Below are 15,298 nucleotides of genomic sequence, written 5' to 3'. Positions count from 1 at the left end.
GTTGAAACAAACAGCCCAGCTCCTCAGCTGAGTTCTGGCAGTGACACTGGCTTGCTCGATCGCCTCCTAACCTCCGTGCCAGCCGGGGGGAGCACAGGACAGCCTCCTGCCCAGAGCCTCAGTTCTACACGACCCTGTGGGGGGTGGGGGTGGGGGTGGAAAGGACACCACAGTGCTCTGACGTGAAGCAATGCCTTCTAAGTTAGCAAGGATCCCCCAAAAGAATAAATAAATGACACGTCGACAAATTTTCTGACGTGTCAATCACGAAGGTAATAATGACGGCATTCGCAGACCCGGGGGCAGAGGGGGTGACAAGATGTCCAGGACTGGAGGGGGGGAGCCTGGTGACGGGCACAGGGGGTGCCAACAGCACGTCCCAGAGCACCAAGGGGGAGGGGACTCAGGGGAGGGGGTGACAGCGACTCAGAGAGGCTTGGCATTTAAGAAAGGGGACAGCGGCCACACGTTAAATATGAAGACTTGGAATAAAACGCTCAGAACTGTAAGTCAGCAACCTACCCGGCAGGCACCTGCGTTGGTGCTGACCTGCTGCTCTTGCATTTCTGGGAGGAGTCTTTGAAACAGGCTAAGGCGGGGAGAGGACGCAGGAAGAAAATCACAGTTGCTCGTGGGTCACAGTGTGACCCTCACCTGTTTCTTGGATTCTTTTTGTTTGTTTGTGTATTTTTCTGAAATGAAAAGCAGGGAGGCAGAGAGACTCCTGCATACACCCAACCGGGATCCACCCGGCACGCCCACCAGGGGGCGATGCTCTGCCCATCTGGGGCATTGCTCTGTTGCAACCAGAGCCATTCTAGCGCCTGAGGTGGAGGCCATGGAGCCGTCCTCAGTGCCCGGGCCAACTTTGCTCCAGTGAAGCCTTGGCTGTGGGAGAGGAAGAGAGAGACAGAGAGGAAGGAGAGGGGGAAAGGTGCCCTGACTTGGAATCAAACCCAGGACTTCCACATGCCAGGCCGATGCTCTACTACTGAGCAAACCGGCCAGCGCTGTGTCTCATCTTTACAACACCTAACACAACACAACACGAAGGATGGTTGTGAGGACGAAAACAGGAAGTCTCAGAGGATGGGCTGGCTCATCTCCACCTCGCTGTCTCCATCCCACTGGCCCCCAGCACCTGGCTGAGCAAGGCAATGGAGCTTTCATCGCCAATGAGCCAAGCAGACGGGTGACTTCTGCTCCCTTCACCTCATGTGCTTCATCACCAATTCTTCAATCGTATAAACCAAGCAGGCATTTTATGGACCAACCACTTACTACGAGGGAGGCTTTTGTTCTAGTCGCCCAGGGTGCCACAGAGAAAAAGACTGACCCTACATCCATTCAAAGGCTACATTCCTGCGGGAGGTTGTCCGGCACTCAGTGACCACACAATCCACGAGGCGGGGCCTCAGAACACACTCAGATGAGACTGAGGACCAGCAGCGTGGAATACAAAACCCCAGGCCGGCTGTTCCCATAGGCACGGCGGGACAGAGTTCTCTGACGCCGGGCGGGGACTCACCGGTGTGTCCTGCCTTCCACGTGCCCAGCGCAAGCTCAACCAGAGAGAACCAGAAGGAGGGGGCGGGGGGGGGCGTGACCGAAGAGTACCCAAGTGGGAGGACGGACAGACCTGGGTTCAAGCCCCAGCGTGGCCGTCACCGACTCCACGCACCTTCAGCAAGGTCTCACGTTTCTCCTGTTCTTCTTCACAGGTGTCACTACTGTCTTTGCCTCTTTGGGAGACCTTCCACGTATGTATTTTAAGGCGCCTTCACATCGTTCTAGACTCCTGGATGAATTCTCTCCTCTTACTTGAATTTACTCTTTTGAAGTCTGTTTCTTGGCTTCTGAGCAACATCTTCGGTGGTTGAACCAAACAGCTCCAGGGCCATAGCCAGCTCAACCAACTTCAGCCTAGATTAATTAATTTGTAAAGTGGGGAGGGAGGGAGGGAGAGAAGATTCCTCTAGAGTTCATTTTGAATGTTAAAACCTTAAAAAGATAATCAACATATAATGGGTGTTTAATAAGTTCGATTATTTATTTTTAACACATATCACTTGGGTTCCAGACCATCAAAAATGATCATTTTATCATTTTTATGGGTAAAGAGAATGAGCCTCAAGATAAAGTATCTGGGATTTTGTATACTTTTCGGTCCCACTTCTGTGCTGTCTCAGAGCTGTTAAGTGAGATGCCAAAGGCAACACGTCTTGTTCCCAAAGGTCGGAAAGCAGAATTGAGGCAGAATTAAGTAAAAACTAGGTTTTAGGCTTCTAATACACTTCTTGTATCTAGAGTTTTTTGGTTTTTTTTTTTCAATTGGATCCTTTACAACTCGTGTAAGGCTCAACTTCACCAAATCACCGACAGAAGAGGAAGACAACTCTGGTTGAAATTTCCACCGGCATCGTTCTGCGTCTAAACCTAGCCCAGCAGACTGAAGGTTTTCGGCGCTGCGTTCTCTGTGACCTGTCACGGGCGCCATCCAGCCCCGGACACCGAGGTGTTGGAGAGTCGACATGGAACTCGGAACTCTTCCCGCCCAGAGCCCATGTGGGTCCGGGGACTCTGAAGGGGCTGTTTTCTCCTCTTCTCCATCAGCACGCACTGAGAGGGGAGAAAACAAGAACACAGGAGGGGGGGCCTGCAATGTCTGCGATCTTACGCTCAAGCCAGTGACTTCAGCGATAGGAACTGAGGGGAGGAAGGGCTGACTGAGAAAGTTTGAAAAAGTAACAAACCCCAGCTGTGAAGCCCTTATCAGTTCCCTGAAATAACTTGCAACACAGGCAGGAACAACGGGATCCGATCCGTGAAGAGTCGAGGACAAACGGTTCGAACCTCCTCTCATGCCCCCTCCCCTCTCGGAGTCACAAAAGGCAGGTAGGTCTGCAGACAAAGAAGTCAAAGAAATCAGGCCCTTGTCATGCAAAAGCTAAAGCTGTGAAGGTTTATAAGATGTAAGAAATCTGCCTGACCAGTTGGTGGCGCAGTGGATAGAGCATCGGACTGGGATGCGGAGGACCCAGGTTCAAAACCTTGAGATCGCCAGCTTGAGTGCGGGCTCATCTGGTTTGAGCAAAAGCTCACCAGCTTGGACCCAAGGTCACTGGCTCGAGCAAGGGGTCACTCCGTCTGCTGAAGGCCCACGATCAAGGCACATATGAGAAAGCAATCAATGAAAAAAAACTAATGATTGATGCTTCTCATCTCTCTCTGTTCCTGTCTGCCTGTCTGTCCCTATCTGTCCCTCTGTCTCTGTCACATGAGAAAAAGAAATCTAACTTCGGGGAGCTCGTGTTTTGGTGCTACTCACCCCAGGTGCTCCGCCAGCTCCCAATAAACCCTCTTCCCCCATCACGTTGTCTGGGCCTTTATTACCCTCTGTTTGCAGCTAATTCCAGCTACAACACAAGGTCAGGTTCCGGGCGGCACGGATCCGATTTTTCAGAGACATATTTTTCTACCCATTCTGACCTTGAGTTACCGGCCTGAAATAGCAATCCACTGCGATAGTGGTCAGGAAGCATTCTGCCTTTGTGGAGACAATTTCATTTTAAATTACTTTTCAGGCCAAACACTGTCATTTAATAAAGGGTTGGGACCCTATACAACGCCAATAAAAGGCATTAAAATTACTTATTAGTCATAGTATTCTCCTTCCACCAACACGGTAGTTCTGTTTGATAGCTCCATCCGATACAGGCCGATTCTTCTTCTTCTTCTTCTTCTTTCTTGATATCCTTTTATAACATATAAATGCTATATATATAAAAAAAAAAATCCCCCTTCATACCCAAGAAGCTAGACATTATCACTGATAGAATTTTTTAATAATAATTAAAAAAAAAAAGTGTCACGTCTCTGATCCTTAATAATTATTTAAAAATATTATTTAGGGAGTGCGCCAAAAAATTAAACCGGAATTGTTCCGCCAAAGAGGCCGAGTCTGCCGACGGCACGACCAGGTTCGCTGCACGCTGACTTATAAGCTCCTGAAGTTTTCAGGCTTCATTTTCCAGTGACTATAAGCAAAATTTCACGTCACCCCTTCCCCCTGAGAGGGGTCAAAGTGAGGTCACGGGCCCGTCTGATTCCAGGTCGGACTCAGGGCCCCTGGGTCCAGGTATGAAACGGGACGGAGGCCGCCTCGGGTCAGTGACCCCTGGCTGAGGGGAGAAGCCCAACAGGGAGGCAGCATTTAGCCCGGACAAACTCGATGTTATTTTTTTGGAGGCGACCGCTATTTCCAGCGGAATCCGTTATGGTTTCGAACTGCGTTTTCATTGAGAGCCACTGTTTCCAACCTGACTGTGGCCGGTGACGTAGGTATTCATCCACCTTCTTTTTATTTTTTTATTTTTATTTTTTTTATTTTTTATTTTTCTGAAGCTGGAAACAGGGAGAGACAGTCAGACAGACTCCCGCACGCGCCCGACCGGGATCCACCCGGCACGCCCACCAGGGGGCGATGCTCTGCCCCTCCAGGGCATCGCTCTGCCGGGACCAGAGCCACTCTAGCGCCTAGGGCAGAGGCCAAGGAGCCATCCCCAGTGCCTGGGCCATCTTTGCTCCAATGGAGACTTGGCTGCGGGAGGGGAAGAGAGAGACAGAGAGGAAGGAGAGGGGGAGGGGTGGAGAAGCAGATGGGCACTTCTCCTGTGTGCCCTGGCCAGGAATCGAACCTGGGTCCCCCGCATGCCAGGCCGACGCTCTACCACTGAGCCAACCGGCCAGGGCCCTCATCCACCTTCTTTTAACACAGGAATTAAAAAGCATTCGCCACACAGGTTAAACCGGGGGAGGCGTTTTTTTGTGGTTTTTGTTTTTGTTTTTCAGGCAGTCTCATGATGCCAGGGCGGTTGTCATGTGAAAGGACTTCACCTCTTCTCTGTGGAAGAGAGGGGGGTTGGACCGGAGTGGAAGCCGGCTCTGTGGGTAAGGACTGTTTTTATCTGAAGCAAAGGATTCGAAAATTAATATGACATGACATTCTCCCCCGCCTTCCCAGGTCCCCTCTGAAGGCACTTTTGTTCTCTAAGTGCAAGAACACCGCAGTGGGCTGTCAATCATCACACCACAAAATGAAGTCCTCCGCCCAGGCGAGGAGGTCTGCAACCGGACCGAGGCTGGTAAACTAACCACCAAATTACAGCCTTTTCTCCCTCCTGGCCCCGATTTCACAGGGGCTGCACACCCAGAGAAACGCCTCTTGGCTACCCATTCATCTAACAGCTGGAGAGATGACACTTGACATTTGGAGACTTTTCTGTGCGGATGGCTGGGAGGCTTTCCCATTAGCTTCCCGGGGAGACGGGAAGGTCGGATAAGCCGCCTGGAAACTCGGCAAAGGGTAACGGAAACAGGCTGACTGACGGACGACGGGGAGGCCGGCGCCATTTAAATTTCTAATTCTCTCCAGTCCTCCTTCGGATCCTGCGGGAGCCGCTGGTTACATGTCAGGGCCCCGACGGCCTTGGAAGAGCAGGCAGGAAAGGGGTGCAGGCTCAGTGAGGATAATGAGAGCAAGCGTCTTCTGTTTCGATTGGCCCCGGAGGTCTTCAAGGCCACGGAGACTCGGACGCGGAGAAGGTCTTCTGGGTTGGTTTTCTCAGGTGTCCCTCGTCTGACCTGTTTTCAGCAATGCCCCCCTCCCCCCACCTTGGTCCAGGGCAGAAATCTTCAACATGACCCACAGTGTTTCTGATCTTCCTTTAAGGTTTTATTTATTTTCACATCATAAAAATTAGTAGAGACAGCTTTCAAGTTCTTAAAACCAACAAAATGGGCTCCCTTTGAAAATCACTCAACCTGATATAAAATAAAATTGTAGCTAGTCCAGCGGTAAGAAAAAGGCTGTAATTTTATACACCTTTCTGGTATAAACATTTGCCTTTTCCCTCTTTAGAGAGATGATTCCTTCTTTTTTGAAAAGGACTCCAAATCAGAGAGTCATTAATATGGTGACTGACTGGTCCCTAAAGATCTCAGAAAAGCAAAATGCCTCACATAATCCCAAACCTTAAAAATGGCAGAAGGCGAGAGATTTCATTTATTGATATGAACACACGTAATTTAATTAACTCTATAGCAATGATCCTTTAGCACCGAGCTCAGTTTCAAATTCTCCATCTTCAAAGTGTCCTTACAATTTCCTGTTCTTCTTAGTTGACTCAGTATTTCTCCAGCGAAAGACTGACAGGCATGAACAGGCCTCCCCAACTGTTCCATCATATGTCCAAATGTAGAAAAAAATTAATGACATGATTAAAAAAAGGAAACTGAAAGATTTAAAAAGTATATGCGGAAGGACACTGAAGAAACAGAAGACAAGGATGGTATGACTTTCAATATCGAATTAATCACCATGTAGAACTGAAATTGCTTTTTAAAAGTCAATTTGGTGGCGCAGAATGGTTCCTCGATTACCACCAACGACAGACAGGAATTCCTCTGGATGAGGACAGGGGCCCAGATCACAAACCAACACAGCCGCCAGCCTAGGTGTCTCGCCCATCCATCCCCAAATTCACCAAGAGGAGGCTCAGCTCACAGGGAAGATGTAACCATTTAGTAATGACCGAACCCCTTCACAGTCGGTCTCCCGACGAAGATCACAGCTACCGCTCCTCGCTGATGGGCTGGACTATGGTGGGTCCCCATGGTGTGAAGCTCTCGCCACTAGATACGGAAGTCACAAACTCGCTGTGCACAGCAGCTGAACTGCCGTCCAGACGGTACTGACGTTCTTCCTCTCTTGACCTGGGGCTGATCGAAACGAGCGACCGGGAGGTTCCAGGTTCTGCATCTCATTACCAGGTCTCCGCGATACCTGGTTCCCTCAAGGGCGAGTGATTCTTTGGTGTCTCGATCGCATCAGAAAAAAATACAGGAAATCTCAAGCAGGAGACAAGCAGGTCATCAGTGCAAGGAACTGATGCGAGCGCTCAAGAACTTCAGAAACCCGTGAATCTTAAAACATAGCCACGTTCTATATGTGACTGAGCAGAATCCCGTTCCTCGGTAGAGAACCTGATTGCAACCCTCATTAAAATGCATAATCTTTGCTGTGGCGCCGAAAAGCAAACACTGCAGAAAGCTGTAACTTTAACAGACGCGTGCGCCCCGTGGTCCAACAGGGCTGAGGAAGACACGGGGTCTGGGAAGATGCCCAAACACCTACGTGTGTATCTTGTGTATCTGTTGCATTCTGCCACGAGAATTAGTGTGTGTGTATGGGGGGGGGGGCACGACTGATAAATTGGAAAGAAACATACAGATTCATAAATAAAATCATCAAAATAGCACCAGGCACTGAAATGTGGATACTTATTATAAGAATACAACATATTTTAAACAGAGGATAAAGCTAAAAGGGAGGGAAAAAAAAGAGTAGCATTGGGAATAACACGCACATCGACAAGCTCCGGGACTGAAAAAGTTAACTTGTTGAAAGTTCACCTTCAAAGCAGGCTGCCAATAGAGTATATTCTGTAACTACTCAACTTCCATTATCCTGTAACTAAGTATCCCATGAATCCTGTAGTCACTGGTAAACACAGAAACCAAAACTGTTTCTCGGATGTTGCAGGTTGGAATGCCCCCTTCCTGATCCTTTGCAGGTTCCGCATAATCATCTCACGTTCATGGGATGAACTCTACCTGGGAGAAACCAGCTCTTTTCTGGTTCTTTTCTTGCCTGCCTTTGAAGACGTGCTCAAACCAGATGAACCCGTGCTCAAGCCAGCGACCTTGGGCTTCAAGCCCACGACCTTTGGGCTCAAGCCCGCGACCTTTGGGCTCAAGCCAGTGACCATGGGGTCAAGCCTATGATCCTGGGCTCAAGCCGGATGAGCCCGCGCTCAAGCCTGCGACCTCGGGGTTTCGAACCTGGGTCCTCCGTGTCCCAGTCCGAGGCTCTACCCACTGCGTCACCGCCTGGTCAGGCTTAAATTCATTTAAAATGAATGATCTCACTGTGTGCATTTTTCCACTTTGTGGATGAAGACACCGTCATGCAGAAGGCATACCAATCAACAGGCGTGGTCACTGGCTTGTCTTATGCAGATTCTTCTCCCAGGGAGACTGAGGGCCCTTTGGGACGCAGGGAGGAAGCGGAGGGGGAGGTAAAGCCTGGAGGACCAGCAGGACCCGGGGTCGGAGTGGGGCCCAGGCCCGAGTCCAGAGAAGCCGTGCTAAACCTGGGAGCGCACATGGGCATCACAGGCCAAGGGGCGGGCGCTACAGAGTGCAAAGGGGAGCCTGTCAGGGGTTTTCGATGAGGACACCAGGACCAAACTGCGTCTGAGCAAGGTGACCCTGGCTGAGGTGCAGGGCACTGGATTTGGGGAGGGGAAGAGGAAGCAATGGTTAGCGGCGACAGAGGCCAGAACTAAGTTAACGACAGCGTGGAGAGGGGGACTCCCCACCGTGTCTGCCTGGTCCTCTATAGTCTGACCTCCGCTCAGCACCCTGCGTCCAACGCCCCGGAAGGTGCGTGCAAGGGTACATTTCACCTGACAGAGACTGTGAGCTACCCACCTCCCACTTCTATTCTAGTTTTATTCTTGTTATTTATTCATTCATTGATTGATTGACAGAGAGAGAGGCAGAGAGAGGGACAGACAGGGACAGACAGACAGGAAGGGAGAGAGATGAGAAGCATCAGTTCTTCGTTGCAGCTCCTTAGCTGTTCATTGAGTGCTTTCTCATATGTGCCTTGACCGAGGGGCTACAGCAGAGCGAGTGAGCCCTTGCTCAAGCCAGTGACCTTGGGCAAAAGCTCAAGATGGCGAGCTTTGCTCAAAGCAGATGAGCCTACACTCAAGCTGGGGACCTCGGGGCTTCGAACCGGGGTCTGCTGTGTCCCAGTCCGACGCTCTATCCACTGAGCCACCGCCTGGTCAGGTTCTATTCCAGTGTTAAAAGGCAATGGAACACTTCGTGTGGCACGTCTGTATCTTTCAGCCAAACCGAAAACTATCCCTGGCCACCAATTTTTAATTTTTTGTTCCAAACACTATTATTCCTACCAATACTTATTTTTAAAATATGTATACCTCTTTCCTCCCTTCATCCCTAAAAGTCTGATTCTTTCCTTTAATGAGTTAGTAGAAGCTAAGTAAAATAGATGCTCTTTTTTTTTTTTCCAGTACACTTTTATCAGATTCAGGGAAATAAAAAGAAAACAGTGAAGAAGAAAGAAAAGAAAACTGTTAAGAATCCTTTCAAATGACAACTTGAGAACACTACAAAACCACGCTCCTCCTAAAACAGAGGGAATATCCCCTAGGCATTTTATTTTAAAAGCTATCCATGGATTTAACTATTTAGGGAAGAAAGGAACCCCTCCCACTCTCTAGCTCTGCCCTTTCAAACCTCTGCCGCTCCTCTGCCTTCCGACCACGTTCACTCCTGCAAAGTGAGCTCACAGGTTCCCCGGGTTTCACCTGGCTTCACTTGGGAGCCTTTCTCTTCTCTCCAGATCCCACCTCCGTGTCTTCAACGAGACAACACGCTGCTCAGGGCGATGGCGGGTCAACCAAACATTGTACTCCACGCACAAAAAATAAGCAAATGTTCTCCAAGGAGACTCGTGTGCAACCGATGTCCTACCTAAGTCGTTTATACACCTCCTAGAAACGTCCGCCTGCGCAAGTCGCGAAAATAAAAGTACTTATCCATCTCAAGGTAAGAACCGGAACCCGTGGACCGTGCCTACCTGTATGTACTTGTGCATGAACCACGAAGCTTGCTTTCCGTCGTTGACCGATTCCACGGTCGTGTTGGCCATGCCGACGACGTCGCCGCCGGCGAACACCCACGGCTCGCTGGTCTGCATGGTTTCCGGGTCTACTTCTGGGAGGCCCCACCTGTTAAATTTGATGGGGCTCAAGGCTTCTTTTACTGAAAAATAAGAGGGGACAGGGAACGGACAATGACTAATCTGCGTCACGGAACATTAATTTAAAAATGAAGAAAAATGGTGTTTTAATTGTTGTTCGGTGGATGCAAGCCACTGTTTCTTAATGAAGCACACACGTGGAAAGTTAATGAGCTCTCTGAGCTAGGGACACATTCAAAGGTACTGACTTCTCTGACTCAATACACCCCACGTGTAGAAATTCAAGACCACAGAGGCGGGCAATGTTTCAGGTCTGGTATTTCTGTCTAAGAAGTATGAATCCAGGAAGAAAAATAGTATATTCCTTTAAATATTTTAACACATATGAAGTTCATTTCAATCCCTTTCATTTTGACAGTAACCGTTATACCCACGGATTTGCTATTACTCACCCCAGTCCCAAACTTGTTCCCAAGCATCCCAGGTATAAGTTATGTTGTGAATCTGGGTCAATGGCCCATCTCTTTCTTTCACAACAAGAAGTTTCATAAACCGCCTGACCAGGCAGTGGCGCAGTGAATAGAGCATCGGACTAAGATGCGGAGGACCCAGGTTCGAGACCCCAAGGTCGCCAGCTTGAGTGCCGGCTCATCTGGCTTGAGCAAAAAGCTCACCAGCTTGGACCCAAGGTCGCTGGCTTGAGCAAGGGGTTACTCGGTCTGCTGAAGGCCCGTGGTCAAGGCACATATGAGAGAGCAATCAATGAACAACTAAGGTGTCGCAACGAAAAACTGATGATTGATGCTTCTCATCTCTCTCTGTTCCTGTCTGTCTGCCCCTGTCTATCCCTCTCTCTGACTCTCTCTGTCCCTGTCCCTGTAAAAAAAAAAGAAAAGAAAAAGAAGTTTCATAAACCAAACAACACAAAGTCTTCCTCATTTTCATAAAATCACTTGGCACTCAATGTTAAGCAATTTAATGGACTCAGGAAGAGAGTTACCTTTAGCTATCAAATTCTGCTTTGTTTATTTTGTAAATGTCAACCAATGTCGACATTACCATCACTCCCTTAAAACAGTTTCAGATACGCTAAATGCTTGAAAGAACTGCTAACATACTCTATGTTCCAACGTATGGAAATGGGTTGCAGAACGAGGAGGTGAGGCTCCTTGAAGAGAAATGGTTCCAAGGAAACATGGATGGAACACACGGTCCTGGCGCGTGGAAGAGAGAAAGCTGACCGAGAACGTGTAGAAAGGCAGAGAGCACCGCCCAGGAGGCGCAGATGGAGCCAGGGTTTAGGGTAAAATGGTCTCTCTGGGTGTCCGTGTCATGAACATCCGTGAAGTGCCGTCTCTCGGGACGGATGGACGGAGATTTTCTTCATTCCGGTCAAAAGAGAAGGTAACAACTGACACGGAAGGAGAGAAGACGGGAAGATTCCAGAAGCCAGCTGTTGAACAGACTGAGGCAAGTACAGTGTGTCCGTAAAGTCACGGTGCACAAATACAGTGTATCCATCAAGTCACAGTGCACAAATACAGTGTATCCATCAAGTCACGGTGCACAAATACAGTGTATCCATCAAGTCACGGTGCACAAATACAGTGTGTCCGTCAAGTCATGGTGCACTTTTGACTGGTCACAGGAAAGCAACAAAAGATGATAGAAATGTGAAATATGCACCAAATAAAAGGAAAACCCTCCCAGTTTCTGTAGGATGATGTGGCAGCATGTGCGCATGCGCAGATGATGACGTAACATTGTGTATACAGCAGAGCATCCCACGGCCATGCCAGTCGAGATGTGGACCATCCAGAGGAAAGTTCGGTGTGTTCTGTGGCTACCTAAATTCGAATTCGTGACCAAAGTGCAACGTGAATATCGGCGAGTTTATAACGAAGCACCATCACATAGGAATAACATTACTCGGTGGGATAGCAGTTGAAGGAAACCGGCAGTTTGGTGGAGAAACCCCGTTCTGGTAGCCATCAGTCAGTGATGAGTCTATAGAGACTATACGGGATAGTTACCTAAGGAGCCCTAAAAAATCTGTGCGTGAGCCCACATCGAACTGCACTGAATAGGTATGAAACTGGGAGAGTTTTCCTTTTATTTGGTGCAGATTTCACATTTCTATCGTCCTTTGTTGCTTTCCTATGACCGGTCAAAAGTGCACCATGACTTTATGGACACATTGTACAAAACCACCAAAGTAAACAAAACAAAACCAAACAAACAGGTTCTTCTGAGCCATAGTAGAAATAAAAACAAGATCTGGCACATATTATACATTTGTAACTCTATACTTAAAGAACGCTAGAATTTTAGGAACACACTGAGGAGCCATTTCTAACCGTGTTCTCCCCGTAGGACTGTAGGTTCTCAGAGAACAGGCACGTGGCCACGCCACTGAGCGCTGAGCCACACAGCCCGGGACGCTCCTGCAGGTTAAGGGACCCTCAAGTCCAGGAAAGGACAAGTCAGGAGATGGGCCCATGCTCTTGTGCTCGGCGTTTTTAGTTAAAAATCTGCTCCTGTTTGTGTCTCCGATGTGATTTCACCTTTCATGGAGAGGAAAGTTAAATATTCATGTAATTATTTATTTCCAATGCAGAATGGCATTTCGAGGAGAGGCTTCTAATGTTTTTAAAGGTCACATGACAAGAGACTTTTATCATTCGTTCCCCGTTGCATAACCGATCATCACCACCTTCTGTTGACAGTTACTTGAGCTGCAGGAAAGTCAATAGTGAGCGCGGCACCTCCGTTCATCCCATTTATAACGGGATCTGTAACCCACGGCCACGGGACGGCTCAGGGAGTGGGGGAGATCTATACAGTGAAAAGCAATTCTCCGGTATAAGAAACGGCCTGATTTGTGCAAGACGTGGCTGCAATCTTGTCCTCGAGGGTGGCCTGACCTACAGGTGATTTTTAAATGAGAAGGAATTCAAAGTTACTTCGTGAGGGAATCAATGCCCTCTCGTGTCATTTTTTGCTTCTAGGGTTTTTTGTTTGTTTGTTTGTTTGTTTTTTTGCAAGAATATCTTCGCTGGTCAGCACAGCCTTCACCAGGACCTTGAGAGAGGCAGGGATGAGGTCTCAGTTATTCCCCATAACCCTCAGCAGCGGACCAGGTCCAAGACGTCCATTCTGTGAGGTCAGTGACGCTTGCAGAGCCCCTGGCTTGCAGGTGCCTTCTGGAGGGTCCCAGTGCCTACATTTCTACATGTCAATGTCCTTCTTTACGGAGAAGTCCTCAAATTACGGGGCGGGGCGAAAGTAGGTTGACAGTGGTTCGTATGGAAAATAATACAGTCATTAACAAATAATAACACAAGAATACGTTCTGGGTTTGGCTATGCACAACTGTCGACCTATTTTTTTTCCCCTCCCTGCCTCTACGCTTCAGGCCTCAACAAAGCTTTAACAGACCGGGCATTATTCACAGAAGGTGCAGAATGAAACTGACATTCCTGAGGGGTGGGCTTTATCATTCCTTATGCCGGAAAAAGATACATAGTTTGATTCACTTGCACACATTAGAGCTTCATCACAGGCTCAGTCAGTAGCCAGGAGACCTCATGGTAAGTTTGAAAAGTAACTGTTGCATTTCTTATAATATTCAGCACCAGCCCCATAAGCCACCTCAGGGGCATTTGCCGGTGAATTCGAAGTGCTATTATTCTATTCATGGGTCATTCCATCATAGACACATTGTGCTGTTTTATGTCCCTCAACATTCCCACACCCTCACGTTTTATGTTGAAAAATTCACTCTTTTCCCTCAAACGTGTTATTCATGCATTCCTCGAAGACTTCAGCCTGAGGATCAACAGCTGGACTGACTTGATCATCGGTAATACCCAGCTAATCTCACTTGTAATCAAACAAACGTCTGACACTGGGTTCCAAAATGGAAAAGGGTTTCCTTTCATCTTGAAAATAATCAACTGACTCCTCACCCCCACCCCCAGCTCTTTTTGGGGGCCTTCATGTTAAACGGGCTCAGAGTATTAGTTACGAAATAAATAGGAAAGATAATGAGAGGCCACGCAGCGGGTTATGAGGGTGTTTAACATATTATAGGGACGCTTGTGTCAAGCTCAATGGAAGTCGTGTGTTTCCATTTAATATCCAATACTACTTTGACTTATCAATTCCTACAAGGGAGCTCTGACAGAGTGGGACATGACCAGCATCTCTGAGTGTAAGAACCGCTACAGCAGGTCAGAAACAACTGTCGGAGGCTCCCAGCAGCTGATACCAGGGAGACGGCTCATTACCACCAGGTCATCCAGGGGTTGGGGTCACACAGCCCCACGGCCCTGCAGGCTCGTGGACTCTAGGTAAGTACAGATATACAGAGGGAGGTAGGTAGGTAGGTACGTGGTAGATAGACAGACAGACAGAATACAAATTCATGAATTTACTCATTGAAACTTGGTTGAATCTAATATTATAGAGCCAAAACAAAACCTTGCATGATTTCAATGACTCTTTTTGAAATACAATAGTTCTTTTCTACAATTTAACTATAGTTTTAAAGCTCCAGAGTATTTAACATAGAAATCAAATCAAGGATTCAGTAAAATAAAGGAAGGAAGGAAGGAGGGAGGGAGGGAGGGAGGGAAGGAAGGAAGGAAAGAAGGAAGGAAAGAAGGAAGGAAGGAAGGAAGGAAGGAAGGAAGGAAGGAAGGAAAGAAGGAAGGAAGGAAGGAAGGAAGGAAGGAAGGAAGGAAGGAAGGAAGGAAGGGGGAAGGAAGGAAATAACTACATAAAACCGTGTACGTTTTATCCATCACTTGTCAGGAAGGAAGGAAGGAGGGAGGGAGGGAGGGAGGGAAGGAAGGAAGGAAGGAAGGAAGGAGGGAGGGAGGGAGGGAGGGAGGGAGGGAGGGAGGGAGGGAAGGAAGGAAGGAAGGAAGGAAGGAAGGAAGGAAGGAAGGAAGGAGGGAAGGAAGGAAGGAAAGAAATAACTACATAAAACCGTGTACGTTTTATCCATCACTTGTCAGGAAGGAAGCCGTGCAGTCGGGTCTTCCTGAAGACCTCCCGTCTCCCCCGTAGTGGTGACCACCCTTCCGTGAGCTCCTCACGGCTCCGGCGTCTCTGCTGATACGTCTCGTGTGGATACAAGGAGGACAGACCGCAGGAGCCCCTCCCGGGTCCTGCCTTCATCTAGCTTGGAATGAGCGAGAGCCTGAGAGAATGAAACATGTACTGTGTTACATTTGCAAACCAAATAACTGCTTGCCGGTTCCTCTGCAGTGGGAAGTGAATATTAATAGAGAGCCTCTATCCTTCCTTTCTTGTTTACAACAGAAAGGGAGGGGGGGGTTGGTTAGGATCAGGCACGGCCTTCCATGAGAGGAGACCACATCCTGAACCAGTCCCGCAGCATCTGTCCCGGGAGGTTCGGAGCCAGACAGAAAAAGA

At 48.5% G+C, this 15,298-nt stretch overlaps 1 protein-coding gene across 2 annotated transcripts in view; it reads right to left on the bottom strand.

The window, feature by feature from the left end:
* Nucleotides 1-15,298, bottom strand: part of DPYD (dihydropyrimidine dehydrogenase) — a 673,084-nt gene that overhangs the window by 349,733 nt on the left and 308,053 nt on the right. For both annotated transcript variants that reach the window (XM_066352595.1, XM_066352596.1), the window contains exon 12: nt 9,734-9,918. In XM_066352595.1, coding sequence (XP_066208692.1) covers nt 9,734-9,918 — 185 coding nt within the window. The remainder of the gene's footprint in view (nt 1-9,733; nt 9,919-15,298) is intronic.

Source organism: Saccopteryx leptura, chromosome 11 (assembly GCF_036850995.1).
Source record: "Saccopteryx leptura isolate mSacLep1 chromosome 11, mSacLep1_pri_phased_curated, whole genome shotgun sequence".
NCBI lineage: Eukaryota > Metazoa > Chordata > Mammalia > Chiroptera > Emballonuridae > Saccopteryx > Saccopteryx leptura.
Note: the sequence above shows the minus strand (reverse complement) of the source record. Positions and strands in the feature narration are given on the sequence as shown.